We start from the raw sequence: 22669 nt of genomic DNA, 5'->3' as shown, positions 1-22669 counted from the left end.
AACATGGTGAAACCCTGTCTCTACTAAAAATACAAAAAAATTAGCTGGGTGTGGTGGCCCATACCTATAGTCCTAGCTTCTCGGGAGGCTGAGGCAGGAGAATCACTTGAACCCGGGAGGCGGAGGTTGCAGTGAGCCGAGATCGCGCCACTGCACTCCAGCCTGGCAACAGAGGAAGACTCCATTAAAAAAAAAAAAAAAAGCAGGGCATCGGAAGGGCATGATGATACACACCTGTGATCCCAGTTAGGGAGGCTGACGTAAAAGGATTGCTTGAGCCCAGGAGACTGAGGCTGCAGTGAGCCATAATCACACCACTGCACTCTAGCCTGGGCAACAAAGGGTAACCCTGTCTCAAATAATAATAATAATAATAATAATAATAATAATACCACCATTTTGTTGAGCTGAACGGAGTGTTTTAGTGTATAAACTTTCCTCTGTGATAGTCCACCAGGGATTCCATCAGTACCTCCTTTAACTCTTCCCTTTGGAACTCACAAACTTTCTTTTTCTGAGCCTAGATAAATGGCTGAAGCTTCCTCACAGATACTATGTTGGGGCCTTTGTCAAAACAGAGACAGAATGAGATTTCAGAGCCATATGTAATTGAAAGTTATGAAAACTAAATTAGTTGTCATGTAAGAGCTATTGTCACCCCCCTTTCCCCACAGGTATGTAATGCTCCTTAGGAGATGATTAGCATGTTTGATTAGTATATTTTTTTTTCTTCAAGAATTCCCTTTCCAGATTAAGCTACATATAGTTGATCTGTTTTGAATGTTACCAAAATTGATGGAACAACTTGAATATTATTAATAAAATTCTGTTGTTTTAAAAAGTTGGTCTTAATTGTTAGAGATAACACAAACCTAGATTTATTTTAGTGGAATTTTAAAATTTAAGGAAGAAATATCAGGGTGGCAAAGTGGGGTTGCAGAAGGGGTGGGGTGTACCTGGAAACACAGGGAATTCCAAGTGTCTTAGAAAGCATGGCAACATAAGGAATACCCATTCAGAAACCCAGATTTTCCATAATAATTAAGAAAGTAAGTGGTTCTTCAATGATTTATAAGAAGTATATATCTCAAGGAAAGCTTTTTTTTATTTGAAGTGTTTGACTTTACACTCAAGGAAGAAGTAATTGCTAGAGTTAAGATTAGAAATATCTGTATTAAAATTAGGGGAATTTTTGCTCTAATATGTATTGTAGAAACATTTTAGGTAGGAGTACTTTGGGATTTCACTCTGTACCAGAGAGGAGGAGGAGAAAATGGGTTACTTTAATTCAGTATTGTGTTAAAATCAGGCTCTTCCAAGTTCATCAAAAATTTGGGGATGAAAGCTATATTATTCTGATGAAAGCTGACAGTTCCAAGTAGAAATAAAAAGGAGAAAACCCAGAAGGACAAATTCACTTCTTCACTGGATATTTATTACCAGTAATATACGGAGCATCTAAAATGTACAAAATGCTAGACCTATGACTGTAGTAGTAGGGATTACAGGTAGCTTGCATGGTTTTATTGGTTTATTTTGTCCAGATCTGGAGCATGGGATTAATTTCTGATATTGAATATGAGTGAAGGCATTTGTAATCTTGCCTCAAGTCAATGAGACCATTTTTGTTCTGAAGTGTGATCTTTCAATTATTAAGGATACGTTCATGCTCTGGATGCGAATGCACAAAGACCACAAAATCATAGCCTTCTAGGGACTTACCTCCCACTAGGGAGATAAGTAGGTAAGAAGGCACTTATTACTTCATGGACTGCATGAGTGACTGTATGGATGGATAAATGAATGAATGAATGAATGAGTGAAAATATGGGTGTAATTCGAGGCACTGTTCTTGAGAGCAGAAAAACAATTTTGAGAATACATATATAGGATAAGGATGTAGAGAGCTACTGTTTTATTTTCCAGAAGCTCCATAAAGCTCCATAAGGATAAGCCTGTGGTAAACAGACCTTCAGAAAGTCAGGCCACTAAAATTAGGATTTTTATTTGTTTGTGTTTACTATTTCTGTATTCCAATACACTGAATTCTTTAAAAAGTCTCTGTGTTAATTTTTGGGAGGATTGGGGTATATTCCCTAATTGGCATAGTGCAATATATTAAACTCTCGTGCTTTTCCAAAGTCGGTGAGTTTTACATGCTAGTCCTGTTGAGTTTCCTGCTGACCAACCTCACTGCACAAAATCCTGTGAAGATCCACAACTTAGAACACACCTTCAACTTACTGACTTTTATGCTTTATGGATGTTAATAGAGTCTCCTAAAGCATACAATCAGAGTGATTTTGTTGCTGTTTTAAAGTTTTGGGGGCAACAGTGATACTATGTATTGGAAAAAAGTATATAAAGACATTTCTTTCATATGAGTTGTGGCTCTAAAAGTTTCTCTAAAATCTGCTCTCACCCGAACTGTCAGAGGGGATGAGTAATTAAATGATCTGCTGTGGAAAGGCTAATTAACTTAACCATTACTAAGGGACTGCCGCCGCTGGTCTCCCCATCTGCCCACATGACAGGTGCACCTGGCACTCGACGTTGTCATGGCCTCTGCGGCGGGTGACTCCCCAGGGTGCCTCTGTGTGGGGAGAGAATGGGTCTTGGCCTCCTCAGAGGAGCAAACCTGTTCTCCTCATGTGCGTACCAGATCGCCACCGGGCTCTTATTCTTGGGACCCACCAGAAATGGGGAAGGTTGATGATTAATTGAATCTTTTGTTTAAGATTTCAGTGTATGACCCTGTGCCCCAAGGAATAAATGAGAGTAATCATCTAACTAATTGCAATATAGACATTTGGTGATATCTTCACAGGGAAACAATATAGGGTGGAGAGAGATGTTAACTGAAACGAAACCTATGCCTATAGGTTTATATTGGGTGTTTGATTCGTATTTTTCTTCTACTTCGCAAAAATGAGCATTTATAGTACTTGGAATTCAGTGTGTTCCTGGGTTTTCCCATTGATTCACATTAAAATGGTCAAATATGTGTTGTGTCCGTGGAGACCCCAAATTCTTGCATTATTTGTGATGACCTCCCTAGCAGTAGAGACAGTGGTAACAGGCAATGGTAGTTACAGAGGCACACATTCTAACAAACAGGATTATAGCTAAATATGTATTTGTTGCTATTTTACTTATTTGTAAAAACATGAATGGCCATATTTAAACTTTTGAGCAGTGGGATAATAGGCATGCTTTCCAGCCTGCATGAGCAGCCTCCATTTATCCATGGAAGGCAGGCATTGCTGCATATCAGGAGCCTCTGGGGGCCCTATGACCTTTTTAGAGATCCACGAGGTCAATACTATTTTTATAACTATTTTTTAATAAGAATACTAAGATGTTATTTTTTTAAGAGTTTTTTATAAGAATTTTTATAAGAATACTAGGAATTTTATAAGAATACTAAGGTGTCATTTGCCTTTTTTGTTCTCATTCTCTCATGAGTATACAGTGGTTTGCCAGAGGCCACCCCATATGTGACATTGCAGCACACTGAATGTATGAATAGAAGCAAATATGAGAATCCAGATGTCATTTTTGTTAGCCAGATATTAAAGACTTTTGCAGAAGTATAAAACAGTGCCACTTGTTTTATTATATTTTTGAAAATTACAGTTAATTTTATAATTATGTTTATGTTAACCTGTAATAGACCTGTTATTGCTATTTTAAATTAATATATATTTTTAAGTTAATTTTGGAGATGGTAAATGTCAGTCAACATAACTGACAAAAACAAAAGCTCTTTGGGATCCTCAGTAATTTTTTTGCAGAGTGTAAAGGGGTTCTTAATCCAAAAAGTTTGATTAACTTTTGTATCATAGAGATGATAATAATACCTACCTCATGGGATTCTCTGAGGTTTAAGTATATCGTGTCAGGTGTTTAGAATAGTACCTGACATATCAACTATGCAATAAATATCAGCTATTATGGTTATCTTTTTAAATAGAAAAGTAAAATAGGTCCATGTCTCTCAAAGAAGTGACCTGGAATAAAATCCTGGCACCAAAGTGGCAGACCTTGGTGCTGAACAAAAGTCTAACAGCATTGCCTTCAAAAGACTTAATGAGTTTAGAGAATAGCATAGAACATGTAATAGACATTCTTCCTAATTCAAATATTTGTGAGGACAGATCTGTTCTTGTATGTAATTTGTTGCTGAAAAGTCCGAAACTGAAAAAATCTTAGAAATAGCAGAAATTGCCTTCTTATTTAAAGGAAGTCTAGATTTGATCTTTTGATAAAATAGTCACCTACCGTGTTTTAAAATCCGGCTTTGAATACAGAGTGTTGTACTTACTGCGTCTTATGACATTGGTGTGTAGGCATGTATGTAGGCATGCTTTCTCCGTCTATCAATCTTGAAGTCTTTGAATTTGGAACTGTATTATTATTTATGTTTATTTCTCAGACCCTAGAATGGTACCAGGCCTGTAGTAAACTCACATTAAGTGTTTGCTGAATGTGTAAACATTTCCATTATTGTTGGATTATATCGTTTCAGTTAGCAGAATATTCTGAATTAATAAAAACCTATATAGGTATATTTAACACATAAACATAAGTACATTTTAAATACTTTATAGAATCTTAACCTAAACATCAAAACTAACATGAACCTAGAGTTTTGTAGGGAGAGTATTATGGGATTCTTTAATATTGCAATATCTTTACCACAGTAAAGGAAACTGACTTTGGATTGCTAAGATGCCCAAGAAAATTTTTCCTTTTTAAATTCACATGTAAGCATGGTGATTTGTTATACTTTATTTTTTTTACAAAGATCAAGTGATTACACAAATCATCCTACATGTGCATCAAATCACAGAGTATTTCACATTGTCACAAGCTTGCTTGATGTGAGCTGGATCCATACCTTTTAAGTGCATTGCATGTATAGGGTATTTGGGACCATGAGATTTACAATGAGTAGAAATAATTATTTCCACTTACACTAAGTGCCCTTGCTGTTCTTCCATCAGGGCATCCTCACAGGGGCACCGTCTGCCCGGTGGAGAGTGGGGCACACAGCATCTCCATTCTCTCCTATTCGGGGTGGGTGTAAGTCCTGGGCTTCCTGAAGAGTGGCAAGGGAACATTGATTTGTCTCCCAACAGGCGTGCCCTGGGACACTCATGCAACAGATGGCTCTGTAGCACCCTGCAGCCTGAGGTCTCCACACGTCACAAACTGAATATATTCCCCCTCTGCAAGCTGCTTTCTCTTTGGGGGAATGCTTTTTGTTTAAATATGCAAACCTTGCAGGTCTTTTCTGAATTTTACAAATGCCAACATCCTGTTGACTTCATTGGGAACACTATTTCCATGCGCTTAACTTGCAGAGGTGTCAATGGTATTCTGAAGAATATATAAGAATATAGAAAACATACAAAATGTTGTTTTTTGTGATCTTTAGTTCAGACAGTCTGGGGCTATGTTGAAGGGCTTTAGAAACCTGAAACTAATTCTCCATTTGGATATAAAATTGAATAAGAAGAGTAGCTCTGTTTCATTCTTCCTGGAGAGAAAAGTTATCTTTACATTTAACTGTAAGAGAAGTAAGTACTGTGGTCTCTTGTTTCATCGTGCGCATATTCTTTATATTCTTTTTTTATACCTGTTCCATAAATAAGAATCCACAGCTCTTGATAAAATAGCCCTGTGCATTTCTTTGGCAATCATAAAGTCAATACCCACTTCATAATGAGCTACTGGCCTTGCCACAAACAAAAAACAACACAATGATGCTTTGCAGAAGCACAGTTGTCTGTTTCCAGCCGACGAACTGAGGCCTTTAAAGAGGAGCAAGGGTGTATGTGTATGTGAATGTATTTAGTTTGTCTTGGGTAGCGTGCACATCCAGCATTCTTTATTTTCTACACAAAGCTGTTTGTAAGAACTTTGAATTTGCATGAAAAAGATGCTAGTCCCAGTTGGTTTCACACATATCTTGGGACCATGGGGGTTTAAAGCTATGTCATGCCAGGAACTACTAAACTCAAGGACAAATGAAATTCTGTGAAAAAGACAGGACCATTTATTTTTAATATTTTGATTGAGTTGATAATTTGATTCCAGAAATAACATCTAGAAATCCTGAGTATTTTATCATAGAGGTTTTTACCACGTCAAGAACTTCACCACTTCCTTAGTTTTAAAAAAGAAAGACCCTTTCATACAAAAATAACATTTTTCATGCAAAAATAAAATACAAATTCTACTTAAAAAAAATCCAGCTGTTGTAAAATGTACACGCAAGGACTTGAAATCTTTGGAATATACAAGTTACTGAACCTAAAGAAAGAATCCCTTATTTGTTGTGTTTTAGCATTGGAAACCCACTTTTCAACGGGTATATAATCCAGAAGCCTAATACATAAAATAGCTCAGAGTTGGAGTACTCTTGCTGTTGTGGGACTGAGCTGCCACTGGCTTTGCCCACTGACTCCACAGGAGGACCCTGAACTGTCCCTCGGACCCCTGAAGGATCTCTGTTGGATAATCTAATAGGTGGCATTTCCTGCATAAATGTTTTAAAACAGTTATGGAGCATGGTCCCCAAAAGACATTGTGTTTGCTGTTCTTGCAAATTCTGCTCCTTAATCACCTAGCTGCCCTGAGTCAGGGTAACTTCCAGTTGTCTACACCTAAGCGGTTTCCCCAGTTGTCGATACAGAAGGCTAGGAGCCAGGCTGGGGTTGGGGATTGCCTCCCCCGTGGCCTACACTACTATGAAATTTTCCACATTTGCATCACCTGTTTCCACATGGCTGTTTGAATTTGGGCATTTCTCCATTCATGTGATGGTAGGTCAGATATAGAATGGTGTTTCTAATTTTTATGTATTTTACTCTCTGTTTCACCAAATCAAGTGGCTATAATGCTGCCCCTTTAGAGATAGCCCCTTAATGTTGATTCATTCATTTTCTTCCTTCTTCATTGAATGCCACAGAATATTATGTGTGGACAGTCTACAAAATTTCATGACTTATTAATATAGTATTTTCCTTTTTAAAAACTATGTAATGACTAAAACCATTAAGGTTTTCTTTCAAATTGAATTAATAAGATTTGAGAAGCACATTACAGTGTGACAGTCCTAATAGTTTATACAGGCCATCTCTTTTAAGCATAAAGTAATGATGTTCCTAACATTTACACTGTATTAGGACTCTTTTATCATTTAGTAGGATGATGGGGATAAGATAGACTTTTGATCTGTTCCTGGAAATGTCTCTTTTATGTTACACTGCTCTTGTGAGAAATTAACATACCATTAGCATATATATTAAATTTCTCTGAAGCTTCAATAATTAGGAATGAGGATTCAAGGCAATTTTCTAGAACATTCTTACTGTCCTAGTTCTGTATCTGTCTTTCATTTGAAGTGCTCAAAGTTTGGTCCTGGGACCCTGGGTATCTCCAAGACCCTTTCAAGGGATCTGCAAGGTCAAAACTATTTTTGCCATAATGCTAAGATGATATTTGCCTTTTTCACTCAGCTTTCATGAGTGGCGCTTTCTAGAAGTCACATGACATGTTCTGTCATAACAGATTAAATGCTGACGCAGATGTGAGAATACACCTGTCTTCTATCAAGACAGACATTAAAGATAGTTGCAAAATTCTAAAGCAGTATCACTCTTCTCACAAAATTTATTTTTTCCCTTTATTTGCAAAATGCATTTTTGTTTTGGAATTACTGTTTAGGATGACTTTTAATAAAAATGTTTTACCTATATTGACATGGGTTTATTGGCTTTTTGGTGATTTAACAAATATTTTAATAAGTTACATTTTTATTTATATGTCATAAATATTAATAGATAATAACCCATAACAACAAAATCTCTTTGGGATCCTCAATTTCTCTGCATACAAAAGGGTCAAATATTTGAGAACTCAGTACTCAAATATTTGGGAACTACTGTTCTACAGTCCCCTCATTCAGTGCTCTTACTTCGGAATTCACTCTGTTGAAGCTTACTCAGATATTTACCTGGTGGTCTATGGAAGTTGTACTTTTCATAATTTTGGAATGTATGTAAAAAAGCGTTTGTGGTCCACTAGAACCAGAGGATACCCTGTGGGAATCAGGGTGTATCTGTGCAGTGTACCTGCATTATGTACTATGTCAATGCAAAATGATAATATTATTTAAAATTCTGTTATACTAGGCAAGTTGGTATTAGATTCTGTAACTGATTCCTCATTCAGCGAGTCACAAATATTTATTTTGTTCCTACTAAGGGGCCTTAGTAGTTGTTAAAGAGATGAATTAAATCTCCACTCAGGCAAACAGCTGTTACTAACTGCACCACAACTGACCACCTGCAAAAATGAATGGATCATCATATTTGGTTGCTGCTTTTGTGGTCAAGGAGGAATTTATGGTCTTATTTAGAGGAAAAATATATTGAATAAACAGTCGAGTAAAATATGAGATAATGTGTTTAATATACTTTAGATGAGAAGTTAAATGTCTCCATGTTTCGGTATACAGAGAAAAGTGTGTGGCAAGTGAATTCAGGTATTGGTGTAGGAAGTTAATTATCATTAGCATCAAAGTAGCTTCTGGTATTCTGGCAGTGTTCCTGCTTTTTTGCTTATGTGGGACTAATAGGGACTTGTTCACTTAGTGATTATTCAGTAACCTGTGCTCTTATGATTTCTTAATTTTTCTGCATACTTTAAACTTCATTAAAAAAGTAAAGAGAAACTTTTAAATTTTTTTTTTTTTTTTTTTTTTTTTTTTTTTTGATACGGAGTCTCACCCTGTCGCCTAGGCTGGAGTGCAGCGGCGCGATCTCGGCTCACTGTAAGCTCCGCCTCCCGGGTTTACACCATTCTCCTGCCTTAGCCTCCGGAGTAGCTGGGACCACAGGCGCCTGCCACCGAGTCCGGCTAATTTTTTTTGTATTTTTAGTAGAGACGGGGTTTCACCGTGTTCGCTAGGATGGTCAGGATCTCCTGACCTCGTGATCCGCCTGCCTCGGCCTCCCAAAGTGCTGGGATTACAGGCGTGAACCACCGCACCCGGCCGAAACTTTTAAATTTAAAATATCATATCCTTTGCCCACTTTTTGATGGGGTTGTTTGTTTTTTTTCTTGTATACTTGTTTGAGTTCTTTGTAGATTCTGGATATTAGCCCTTTGTCAGATGAGTAGATTGCAAAAATTTTCTCCCATTCTCTAGGTTGCCTGTTCACTCTGATGGTAGTTTCTTTTGCTGTGCAGAAGCTCTTTAGTTTAATTAGATCCCATTTGTTGATTTTGGCTTTTGCTGCCGTTGCTTTTGGTGTTTTAGACATGAAGTCCTTGCCCATGCCTATGTCCTGAATGGTACTACCTAGGTTTTCTTCTAGGGTTTTTATGGTATTAGGTCTAACATTTAAGTCTCTAATCCATCTTGAATTAATCTTCGTATAAGGAGTAAGGAAAGGATCCAGTTTCAGCTTTCCACTTATGGCTAGCCAATTTTCCCAGCACCATTTATTAAATAGGGAATCCTTTCCCTATTTCTTGTTTCTCTCAGGTTTGTCAAAGATCAGATGGCTGTAGATGTGTGGTATTATTTCTGAGGACTCTGTTCTGTTCCATTGGTCTATATCTCTGTTTTGGTACTAGTACCATGCTGTTTTGGTTACTGTAGCCTTGTAGTATAGTTTGAAGTCAGGTAGCGTGACGCCTCCGGCTTTGTCCTTTTGACTTAGGATTGTCTTGGCAATGTGGGCTCTTTTTTGGTTCCATATGAACTTTAAAGCAGTTTTTTCCAATTCTGTAAAGAAACTCATTGGTAGCTTGATGGGGATGGCATTGAATCTATAAATAACCTTGGGCAGTATGGCCATTTTCAAGATATTGATTCTTCCTATCCATGAGCATGGTATGTTCTTCCATTTGTTTGTGTCCTCTTTGATTTCACTGAGCAGTGGTTTGTAATTCTCCTTGAAGAGGTCCTTTACATCCCTTGTAAGTTGGATTCCTAGGTATTTTATTCTCTTTGAAGCAATTGTGAATGGAAGTTCATTCCTGATTTGGCTCTCTGCTTGTCTGTTACTGGTGTATAAGAATGCTTGTGATTTTTGCACATTAATTTTGTATCCTGAGACTTTGCTGAAGTTGCTTATCAGCTTAAGGAGATTTTGGTCTGAGACAATGGGGTTTTCTAAATATGCAATCATGTCATCTGCAAACAGGGACAATTTGACTTCTTCTTTTCCTAACTGAATACCCTTTATTTCTTTCTCTTGCCTGATTGCCCTAGCCAGAACTTCCAACACTATGTTGAATAGGAGTGGTGAGAGAGGGCATGAACAGACATTTCTCAAAAGAAGACATTCATACAGCCAACAGACACATGAAAAAATGCTCGTCATCACTCGCCATCAGAGAAATGCAAATCAAAACCACATGAGATACCATCTCACACCAGTTAGAATGTCAATCATTCAAAAGTCAGGAAACAACAGGTGCTGGAGAGAATGTGGAGAAATAGGAACACTTTTACACTGTTGGTGGGATTGTAAACTAGTTCAACCATTATGGAAAACAGTATGGCAATTCCTCAAGGATCTAGAACTAGATGTACCATATGACCCAGCCATCCCACTACTGGGTATATACCCAAAGGATTATAAATCATGCTGCTATAAAGACACATGCACACGTATGTTTATTGTGGCACTATTCACAATAGCAAAGACTTGGAATCAACCCAAATGTCCATCAGTGACAGACTGGATTAAGAAAATGTGGCACATATACACCATGGAATACTATGCAGCCATAAAAAAGGATGAGTTTGCGTCCTTTGTAGGGACATGGATGCATCTGGAAACCATCATTCTTAGCAAACTATCGCAAGAACAGAAAACCAAACACCGCATGTTCTCACTCATAGGTGGGAACTGAACAATGAGATCACTTGGACTCGGGAAGGGGAACATCACACACCGGGGCCTATCATGGGGAGGGGGGAGGGATTGAATTAGGAGTTATACCTGATATAAATGATGAATTGATGGGTGCAGCACACCAACACGGCACAAGTATACATATGTAACAAACCTGCACGTTATGCACATGTACCCTAGAACTTAAAGTATAATAAAAAATAAATAAATAAATAAATAAATTTAAAATATCTCTGTAACCTGTTAAACTGTTTGTAGTATGTACTTAAAAACGTTTGTCCAAAGACTCGTTGCTTATAGTGACTTCTTATTTTGCCTTAATTTACCAAAGCTTCTCAGGAGGTGCCTCTCACGTCCAAGGCAATGAGTCATTTGATGCTGAATCTTTGGTTGGTAAATAATAGATCCTTTATCTTTCTAGTAATGTATTATTATACTGTTTTAATAAAAATAACATGAGTCATTTGGTTTTTAAAAATACACATTTTGAGAAGTTTTTAAATCAAAGTAATACATGCACATACTTTGGAAATCAAATGCAATGATGACATCTATAAGATGTACACATCGCCTTCCCTACTCTACATCTTACTCCTCTGACACAGTCACTCCCCTTTCTTCTAGATCTGTCTTCTAAGTTTTGCATCCTTGTATCTAAATAATATGCTTGAACTTCTGTTTCTGGATCACTTTTAAACATTATGTATTATCTATCTATTATGGAAGATAAGATTTTAGTGTTTCTGTACCACCTGTTTCTCTGTGCTTCCCTTTCTCTAATTTTTTTCATTAAATAGTAAATTAATTTAGTTAATAAATACAGTGATAAAGTAAATGTCATTCACAGCTGAGTCTAGTGGAAGCTTAGAATTGCATTTCTAGAATAACTTCGTTTTTTCTAGCATGAATAATTGCCACTTCCTACCATTGCCCTAGATTTTCATGTTCCAATTTCTTATTCTTAAGCTTTAAAATAAAACTCTACAACTCTTCTTAATACTTACAAACACATAGGTAATTTACTTTGATTCAACTTTGTTTTATTCTTGCAGTCATCCTCCTGAGGCTCTCCATCCTTTTGCTGCAATCCAGATTGGTTATTCTCTGGATTCCTACATAGCTGTTGTCCAGGAGTTTACCAAGAAAAGAAAAAAATTCCAATTCTTTATTGGATTTCTTGTTTCTCGTTACCGAGTCTTGCTTTTTATTTGGTAGAGTTATAAATCTCAGTGAAAAAGAATTTATTATTTGAACCAGATTTGTACAGTGTAATAATATTAAGTCTTTCAATCCATGAATGTGGTATATATTTCTTTCTTTCTTTCTTTCTTTTTTTGAGACAGAGTCTCACTCTGTCGCCCAGGCTGGAGTGCAGTGGTGTGATCTCCACTCAGTGCAAGCTCTGCCTCCTGGGTTCACACCATTCTCCTCAGCCTCCCTAGTAGCTGGGACTGCAGGCACCCACCACCACACCCAGCTAATTTTTTTGTATTTTTAATAGAGACGGGGTTTCCCTATGTTAGGCAGGATGGTCTCGATCTCCTGACCTCATGATCTACCCACCTCGGCTTCCCAAAGTGCTGAGATTACAGGCGTGAGCCACCGCGCCCGGCCAAATATGATGTGTATTTCTATTAATCTCCTTTAATCTTTCTTAGCAGTGTTTTGTAGTTTTTAGTATGGCAGTCTTGCAAATCTTTTGCTAAATGTCTTTCCTGAATGTTTTATTTTTTGACATTATTATAAATAGATGCTTTAGAATTTTATTTTCCAATTGTTTGTTGCTAGTATATAAAATATAATTAATTTCTGTTCATCAGCTTTTATCTCTGACTTTGCTAAGTTCACTCATAAGTTGTGTAGTAAATTTCATTGGATTTTCTACTTAGAAAATAATGTCATCTGCAAATAGAGACAGTTTTACGTCTTCCTTTTTGATATCCATGTATTTTATTTCTTTTTCTTATCTTCTCAAACTGTATATGTGATTTGCTTCTATTTGCACTTTTTGTAAATAGGAAATAAAGTATATACGTTTTGTATTTGCTTCTGTTACTCAACCACATATTTGCGATATTCTGTACATTGTCATGATTAAGTATAGATTATTCCTTTTCAGTGTTGTATAGTATTCCAGCATGTAGCTATGCTAAAGTTGACATATCTGTTCTATTGTTAATGGGTGTGTGCATTTTCAGTTTATAAGGTTACTAAAGTGCTACTATGAACATTCTGGTACATGTCTTTTGGTGAACATATACTTATATTTCTGTTCACTTTAGACCTCAGACTGGAATTGCTGATTCATAGAGTATGGAATATGTGAGTCTCCTGTTTTCTTTGACTTTATAAGTATTTGCCAGTGTTACCTCTATACTAAATTTTTAACAGTTTCTGGGGAGAGAAGAGATAAATTCATGTGTTTAATTTTCATATTAAAACAGAAGTCACTCATATCCTTCTTTTTTTTTTTTATTTTTTTTTTTTTTTGTTGAGACGGAGTCTCGCTCTATCACCCAGGCTGGAGTGCAGTGGCCGGATCTCAGCTCACTGCAAGCTCCGCCTCCCGGGTTCCCGCCATTCTCCTGCCTCAGCCTCCTGAGTAGCTGGGACTACAGGCGCCCGCCACCTCGCCCGGCTAGATTTTTGTATTTTTTTGTAGAGACGGGGTTTCACCGTGTTAGCCCGGATGGTCTCAATCTCCTGACCTCGTGATCCGCCTCGTGATCCACCTGTCTCGGCCTCCCAAAGTGCTGGGATTACAGGCTTGAGCCACCGCGCCCGGCCATATCCTTCTTTTTCAATTATTTGTTCCATTAATTTGTTCTTTTTATTGAACTTCTTTGATCTGTTCATCAGGACTTGAGTCAGAGAACACACATGGGCTTTCCGCCTTGATTACTTGGCACATGGCTTCCATCACTTAGTGGCTCCTTCTTATCTACTCTGTTGCCCCTTGTTACAGGTGTACTCACAGGTCCTGCCACAGGCTCCCAAAACTTGTATACCTGGAATGTCTCCTAGTCTAGTCACTCTGGAATGTCTCCTAGTCTAGTCTCCCTTCTTCTAGTCTGTGCTTTTAGGTATTTATTCAGAGAGAACTTTTTCTATTAAAAGGCTGCCCAGCTGCAGCCAGACAAAAGCACATGTCTTCTTGGTAGTCATAGGCACTTCAAAGATCCAGGCCCTCAGGAGAGAAGAAATTTTCACTTCTATTTTCTCCAGTGGAAAAATTTCTGGGGATTGAACTGCATCCTCTATGTTTGCATATAGTCGATCCTGTGCAAAGGGAAGACTAAGGGGCGAAATATCACTCAAATAGTTTCTCATCTTGATAGTAGTATAGTAGTAGAAGAATATCAGGGGAAATCCTTACTAAAGCTAACATTTTAGGGACCAGAAGAGTTCACTTACCCCTATGACATCTATCAACTATGTTAAAGAACAAGTGAAAGGCTGTCCAAAATGCAGGCATCTATCACTTTACAAAAGTATTCTTAAAATTTTGGTGAGTATTGGATATATTTTAAGTGAAACCAGAATTATAAGGGATCTAAAAATGAATCCCATTGTTAAATAAGGGGTACTAAAATAAATAATCTGATTTTTCAGTCTACATTTTTATATTACCTACACACTGAAAAACTGATAAGCACACTTTTTATTTAGTCTTTGAAGTAAGGAAATCTAAAATTTGATTCCAAAAAACTACTATATACCCGCTGAGGACTCAGTGTATTAGCCTTTTTGGACCTCAATTTCTTCATCTATAAAATGGGCATAGTGAAATCACCCATGGGATTGTTGTCAGCTCAAATGAGAACAGATGCAATGCCCAGCATGGTGCCTGTTATGTAGCAAGCATGCAAATGATTTTCTATTGTTATTTTTAAAATAGTAAGGAGTTATGTTTTGTTTGCTTCTTAATATTATTGGTGTGGAAAGCAACAAAAGAAATAAAAATAATTAAAATTGTATAAGCAAAGTTGATAGAGAAAAGACAACTAAAATATCATAGCCACGAAAAAGGTATTTATGAGTGATGTATGTTGATGAACTAAAACAAGGCATCTACTCAGCGTTTAACATTTATTTGGCTATTGTAAAATCTATGGCAAAAAAAGTCTTCCATGGCACTCAATGAAAACAATGCATTCATGACCAGTTTAAATATTTATAGAAAGTATAGTGGAGGAAGTGAGCTAAACCAAGGAAGGAGTTCCTCTAGAGACCTCAAAAGAATGTTTCACAGCCATGCCAGTGTCGCCTCTACCTTGAGAACGGTCAAACTAATCATGTGCTTTTGTTTCTCCAGGGAGAAGTTGGCAGTGGCCCGACTACAGCGAGAAGTTGCCCAAAGAACAAGTGAGGGGGCCATGGTAAGTCCTGACTGCCGTCTCCTCATTCACAACATCCAGAGGTCTCTGGCTTGAAAGCTGCTTTGCCTCATTAAGGATATCTAAGGAAAATATTTGCTTGCAGCAAACTTAATGATATTTTGGCCAAATGATGTATTTATAAAACAATTTGTACAGCTCTGCCATTTGCCATCAGAGTGAGAGATATTAAGTGAAAAAAGAAATGAGGCTTTAAATAAGATGTTCACATGTCCAAGGATTATAAGGCTTTGTTTTCTGAAGGTCAGACTTCCAGCAGTGAGCACAATGTCCACAAATGAGTAGCAGTTCAACATAATTCAGACCTCTCAGTTCTTTGGATTTAAAAAACAAACAACAGCCATCTTGGTGTTCTGAAAAAAGAACACCAAGATGTTTGCTAATGTAATTGTCTTTATTATTTTCCTTCTCTTCACTATTTGCAATATATTTTTCCTTGTCCTTTTCAGCTTGTGCCATTTGGAAAACTGATGTTTCCTTGTGTTTTGAATTGTACTAAAAATCAATACGGTTATTTTGGTCCATAGCAACTTCATTTTACAGACTGTGTTTGCCGAAGTATCTGCCTCTGTGCCACTTATAACATCAGAGATGACTGGGGACCTGGGGAATGCATGTGTGGAGTAACTGCTGTTGCTACTTCTGAAATGAAAATACAACACCAGATTTATTTTTTCCCCCACTTATGGCAAAACAATGGAATGTATGCAAGTTTTCAGTAAAAGAATTAGATAAGTAGCACATTTTTATACCCTAAAGGCTGCTTCCATTTGATTTCATGAGAGTTAATTGACAGGCCATCCACTGAAAAGGGTAAGACATTTGCAAAATGTGCTGGCCTTATACTTCTGTCAACAGGGAAATCAAAGGGCTAGAGTAAGAGGCCAAATGTTGAGTGGGGTCTGGAAGGCACAGTGGCCCATGAACATGCTAAAATACTTAGGAAGGTGACCACAGTGTTTATTTTGCTAGGGATCTTAATGCAGAAAGAATCTTGAATGTTCAAATGATATGAAGAAACATTCACACTGTGGGTGTGATGGCTCATGCCTGTAATCTCAGCACTTTGGGAGGCCGAGGTGGGCAGATCATCTGAGGTCAGGAGTTCGAGACCAGCCTGGCCAACATCGTGATACACTGTCTCTACTAAAAATAAAAAAATTAACTGGGCGTAGTGGTGGGCATCTATAATCCCAGCTACTCAGGAAGCTGAGTTTTGAGAATTGTTTGAACCTGGGAGGTGGAGGTTGCAACGAGCTGAGATTGTGCCATTGCACTCCAAAGACCCTGTCTCCAAAAATAAAAAAATAAATAAATAAGAAAACATTCACCTGCATCTTTGAGCAATGAAATGGAAACAGGATGGAGAAAATAAAGGCCTAGTTGGATGGTGGACTGAGCATTTCCAATCTGAACTTCTCACTGCATTTCAAAATGTTGACGTGCTAGGTCATTCTGTAATGTTTCAGTCTTTTGTTTAGGACTAGCTCCTGCTCACCACTTCGTCAGCGATGTTCTAGTTGAATATGAGGAAGTAATTTAACTTTCGTAGGTCAGTTTCCTCACCTTTAAAATGGGGAGGTGGGAATTTTGTGATTCTTTTAATTTAGTGGATCATGATTTTAAGCATTTGCTCGTGTGAAGTTTTCATGATATTTTCATGATATGAATCTCTTTCTGGTAATAACTAAATGTTATTTAAGCTCATAGGAAGAACAGGCCTTGAAAGAATGAACTTTTATTCTTTTTCACTCTGACATTGAATGTACTTGAGTTAAAATGATCTCAGACAGCTGTCTAGTGTTTTACAAAGACAAAACCCCCTTTTTAAAACATTATAGAAGTTCAGTATAGAAAATGTACAGAAAACACGGGCACAAGGACGACCCCAGTTGCTCAAAAAATGACTTTGGAAAAGTTATGAATGTTTCATTATTCTAATTTTAATTATGGTAATGAAAAATCACATGTTTGTATTGATTGCTTTGGCAATGTTTATAAAAAACTATTTATTATGTGCCCAGCACTAATCTAGGCACTGGAGAAACAGTGAACACAGGCAAAATCTGACAGCTTACAGTCTAATGGTTGGTGAGACAGATATTCAATGCAATTAAAATATTAGGACATAGAAGCAGCTATGAGAAAATAAAAGAGCAGGGTAGGGGAGATTGGTAGTTATAGGGGTTCACCATTTAAAATAGAACATGCACAGTATTGGGAGGCCATTGCGGGAGGATCATTTGAGCTCAGGAGTTTGAGCCCAGCCTGGGCAACATAGTAAAACCCTGCTCTACAGAAATACAAAACAGTAGCCATGTGTGGTGGTGCATGCTGTGATCCCATCTACTTGGGAGGCTGATGCAAGAGGAGCATTTGAACCCAGGAGACAGAGGTTGCAGTGAGCCATGATCATACTACTGTATTCTAGCCTGGGCGACAGAGCAAAACCCTGTCTCTATATAAATAAATAAATAAATAAATTAGAACATGCATAGCAGAAAATCACTGAAAAAGTTAATATCTGAGCAAAATCTGAAGGAGGTGAAGGAGTTTTTACCATGAGGATGTCTGGGGGAGGGGCATTCTAGCAGGGATATCAGCAAATGCAAAGCCCTGGAGTGCCAGGGGAACTGCATGCTGGCAGGGCTGGCTTGAAAGGAGTGAGAGGAGAAGGTGAGGAGTAAAAGAGAAAGCAAAACGTGAGGGGGGGGGGGGGTAGGGAGATTAGGGGGAATGGGTGCACCCTCAAGGTCTCAATGGATCCCTGACTCATGCTTTGAGAGATGGGAACCATTGGAAGGCTTCTAACAAGACCTAAGTATTAAGTGATTGAACTTAATACTATTCATATTCTTACCATCTCCCTTCCCATTCCATGATTTGTCACATTTCAATTCCTTGGAGACACCATAAGCCCTGACTTTCATTAATTTCTTTATTTTAGCTTTTCTCCCTCTTTCTCAGTGACTTTTTCTCCCTGTTCCTTTACATAGTCAAACTCCTCTGAGTTTTCTATTTAGTTATATGCTTCAGCTTTTCCGCTCCTAGAGTTCATTTATTTCTGAAGTCCTGATTCTTTCAGTATCTGACATCTCCTAAAAAATCAGGCTGTTCTATTAATCCTTTAAATTTAATTATTGCTGTTACAAGGTTTGTTTCACAGAACTTTTGTTACGTCTGTAGCAGAAATGGAAAACAGTTCATCACAATAGATCACCATATGTATTTAGAGACTACTGTTTATAGTTTTTTTATGTTTTTATTTACATGAAAGGAAAAATGGTATAGAAGAAATTATATAAGCAGTCTTTACAGAAAAGCTATGTAATTAAATTGAGGCTGATATTTATTTTTAAAGTCATCAACAAACCTGTTATAATCAAAATCTTCAATACAAACCATGCCCTCTTTAAAATTTGGTTTTATGCAATAAATCTCTACACTTACAAGTTTTAAGATAGTCACAAGGCAGCATTTTGAGAGATTTATATTATATTATATTATATTATATTATATTATATTATATTATTTATTTTTGAGATGGAGTTTTGCTCTTGTCGCTGAGGCTATATAGTGCAGTGGCATGGTCTTGGCTGACTGCAACCTCTGCCTCCTTGGTGAAGCGATGCTCTTGCCTCAGCCTCCAAAGGAGCTGGGATTATAAGCACTCACCACCACGCCCAGCTAATTTTTGTATTTTTAGTAGAGATGGGGTTTCACCATGTTGGCCAGGCTGGTCTCGAACTCCTGACCTCAGGTAATCCCACCTTGACCTCCCAAAGTGCTGGGATTACAGGTGTAAGCCACCATACCTGACTGAGATTTCTTTTATTTTTTAATAAGCTTTTAATTTTGAAATAATTTTAGATTTACAGAAAAATTACACACCTGCCTACCCTTTACCCCGTTTCTCCTAATGTTAAACATCTTACATAATTATGGTGTAATTGTCAAAACTAAGAGATTAGCATTGGTATACTACTATTAATTAAACTTGAGACTTTATTAGAGCAGTTTTTCTAGCAATGCTCCTTTTCTGATCTAGGATCCAGTACAGGGTACCACATTGCATTTTCTTCTAAAAAGAAGATGACTTTTTAGTCATCTAATTGAGTACATATGTAGAAGTAATGCGAGCTTGAAAGTGAGACCAGCCTGGATCCAAAGTCCATCCCCACTAGTAGTTACCTAAGTACTGTTAATTTGGACATGTTACTTCACTGTGTTTGTTTGTTTAATCAATTTTGCTTTTTTGTTCTGTTAGATCGTTATTTTTGGAAACTTTCTTCAGCATACTAGATGTTTTATATTTGTTGTCTTTGTTCTTAGTTTCCTCTTCCAGGAAATAAATGCCACCACTGTTTTTCATACGTACTGTTCAGTATTTTTTACAAACTCTCTGAGATTATGTTTCTGTTCATTCTGGGAGGTTGTTTCAGCTTGTGCTGAAGTATCACTGGCTCAGTTTACTGAGAAGCCTCTTCCGTCCTTAACACTTCAGTGTTGTCTTAAATATTGGTATGTATAAAAATGGTCCATCCTACCCCAAGAGTATGAAGGTGTTCATTCTCATCTCCTGTAACTTTTATAGTTTTTTTAAATGTATATTTTTGAAAATTTCAGTTTGGAATTAATTTGGCATGAAGTAGAGATCAGAGAGAAATGTTTCCCCAAATTAATAGCCGATTTTTCAACATCATTTAATGAACAGTACAGCTTTTATTACTACCCTTACCATATTACAAATGCTCATATCAACCTATGTCGATTACTTGACTGCTTATATGTTTCCATTGAAAGTTCTGTTACACAAACTAGTCCTGAAAATAGAAAATGAGATCCTCAACTCACTTTTAAAAAATAAACACTTTTTATTACAGAAAAATTGCAAATATAGTCTAGAGTGTTTACGTGTATCTTGTACCCAATTTTCTCTCTTATGAATACTTTACATTAGCATGGTACACTTGTCACAGCTGATGAACTAATATTGATACACTATTAATGAAGTGTATGCTTTATCCAGATTTCTGTGGCTTTAACTAATGTCCTTTTTCTGCTCCAGGATCCAATCCAAGAAACACATTACATTTACTTATCATACTCCTAAAGCTTCTCTTGGTTTTGACAGTTTCTCAGGCTTTCCTTGTTTTTGATAACTTGGTAGATTTAAGAAGTACTGATTAGGTTTTTGTGGCATTTGTTTCATTGGGATTTGTCTGATGTTTTTCTAACAATTAGATTTGGGTGTATTTTTGGGAAGTAAACCATGAGTTAAATAGCCATTTTTTATCACACCATATCAAAAGTATGTATTATCAACATGACTTGTCTCTGATTTTTTGTTTTGAGATAGGGTCTCACTCTGTTCAGCCCAGGCTGGAGTGCATTGGTGCAATGTCAGCTCTCTGCAACCTCTCTTCCCAGGCCCAAGAGTTTCTACTACCTCAGCCTCCTGGGTAACTGGGACTACAGGTGCATGCCACCATGCCCAGATAAGTTTTGTAATTTTTGTACAGACAGGATCTCACCACATTGTCCAGGCTGGTCTCCAACGCCGGGGCTCAAGTGATCCACCTGCCTTGGCCTCTTAAAGAGTGGGATTACAGGCATGAGCCACTGCGCCTGGCCCAGCTTGTCACTGGTGAGATGAATCTTGATCATTTGGCTGAAGTAGTGTTTGTCAGATTTCTCCACTGTAAAGTTACTCTTTGCCTTCCCACCACCCTTTTTCTCCTGTACTCTTTGGGAGGAAGTCACTAGGTGTAGCACATACTTTTGGACTTGGGAAATATGCTCCACCTCCTTGAGGGTGGAATATCTACAGAAATTATTTTGAATTCTTCTGCATGAGACATTTGTCTCTTCTTTCTTATTATTTACTCAATCATTTATTTATATGACTGCATTGGTATTTATTTTATACTTTGCATTGTAAAGCAGTACTACTTCATTTTTGGCTCTAATTATCCTAGCTTTTGGTTTCTCTGAAATGCTCAACTTGTTTTTTTCTGTTGTTGTTGTTGTTGTTGTCATGATTGCTTTTCCTTTTATTTTTTTTTCTTAGCACTTTTTCTTTCTTTCTGGCACTGTAAGATGCTCCAGGCTTATCTTGGGTACTTCTTACGCCTGTCTTAGAATCAGCAATTTTTCCAAGGTCACCTGGTTCCTGTTAATGGACAGAGTTACTTGAAACCAAGATCTGGGTGCTCTGTACCAGCCCACATTCATAAGGCTTATTTAAAATGGTATTTATTCCAGGAATGCAATGACACACAGGGGCTTTCTAACAATGACTGCCTAACATTGGAAAAATCATTAATATAATTGACAGTAGTAATAGAAGGTTAAAGGAGAAGAAAAATCTCAATACACATAGTATAAAATATTTGATAAAATCTAATACTAGTTTATAATTTTAAAAAAGGAAATTTCCTTAAATTGATAAAGGATATCTCCACTAAGAATCTTTAGTAAACATTGTGCTTAATGATGAAACGTTAGAAATGTTCCTTTTAAAAACCATAACCAGACTAGAATGACTTCTGTCACTGCCTCATTTTATTGTTGTACTTCTGGTCCTAGCTACTGAAGTAAGAAAATTAGTATAAGAGCTGGGCAAAAAGCATAGTTTAAATTATTTACAAGTAATGGTTTCTAAGTAGAAAATCTAAAGGAATCTTTAGTCAAAATTTAGAAGATTGCTGTATATAAAATGAATTAATAGAATTCCTACATATCAATCATCGGCCCTTAGAAAATGTAGTTTTAAGCTATAATATTTAAAATAGTAAAAAAGGCATATAGGAATAAATCTAAGAAGAAATGTATGAGATATTGATGGAGAAAATTATTAATGGATATAAAAAGAGATATATGTATGGCATATTCATGGAAAGGAAGATGGAATACCATAAAGATATCACCTTACCCCCAAATGATTTATGCTTTCAGTTTAATCTTAATGAGAATCCCAAGAAGGTTTTCACAGCATTTGGCAAGCTAATACAAATATTACTATGAAAATATACAAGTTTAAATACATATGACATGATTTTAAAAAAAGATAATGGGAGGATTTGGTGTCCCCTACACTTGAATATTTGTTTTGAAGATAAAGCAAATTAGCATGATGTCAGGACAAAGATATTCAAATAAGCTAGAGAACAGAATGAAAAGCCTTGAAGTAGACCCACACATATATAGGAATATATAATGGAAGTAGAATTACAATTTAGTGAGAATAAAATGGGCAATTTTAAAAGGCTGCTGTGACCATTTTTATCTATCTATCTATCTATCTATCTATCTATCTATCTATCTATCTAT

At 36.9% G+C, this 22669-nt stretch overlaps 1 protein-coding gene across 1 annotated transcript in view; it reads left to right on the top strand.

Annotated features, from left to right (window-relative positions):
• The window catches only part of NCKAP5 (NCK associated protein 5), an 836097-nt gene that overhangs the window by 279854 nt on the left and 533574 nt on the right, over positions 1-22669 (top strand). Inside the window, exon 3 of the mRNA XM_023195916.1 lies at positions 15256-15319. Within this exon, the coding sequence (XP_023051684.1) occupies positions 15256-15319 (64 nt within the window). The remainder of the gene's footprint in view (positions 1-15255; positions 15320-22669) is intronic.

The sequence above is a fragment of the Piliocolobus tephrosceles genome, chromosome 11, assembly GCF_002776525.5.
Source record: "Piliocolobus tephrosceles isolate RC106 chromosome 11, ASM277652v3, whole genome shotgun sequence".
NCBI lineage: Eukaryota > Metazoa > Chordata > Mammalia > Primates > Cercopithecidae > Piliocolobus > Piliocolobus tephrosceles.
This window is presented reverse-complemented; position numbering and strand designations above follow the sequence as displayed.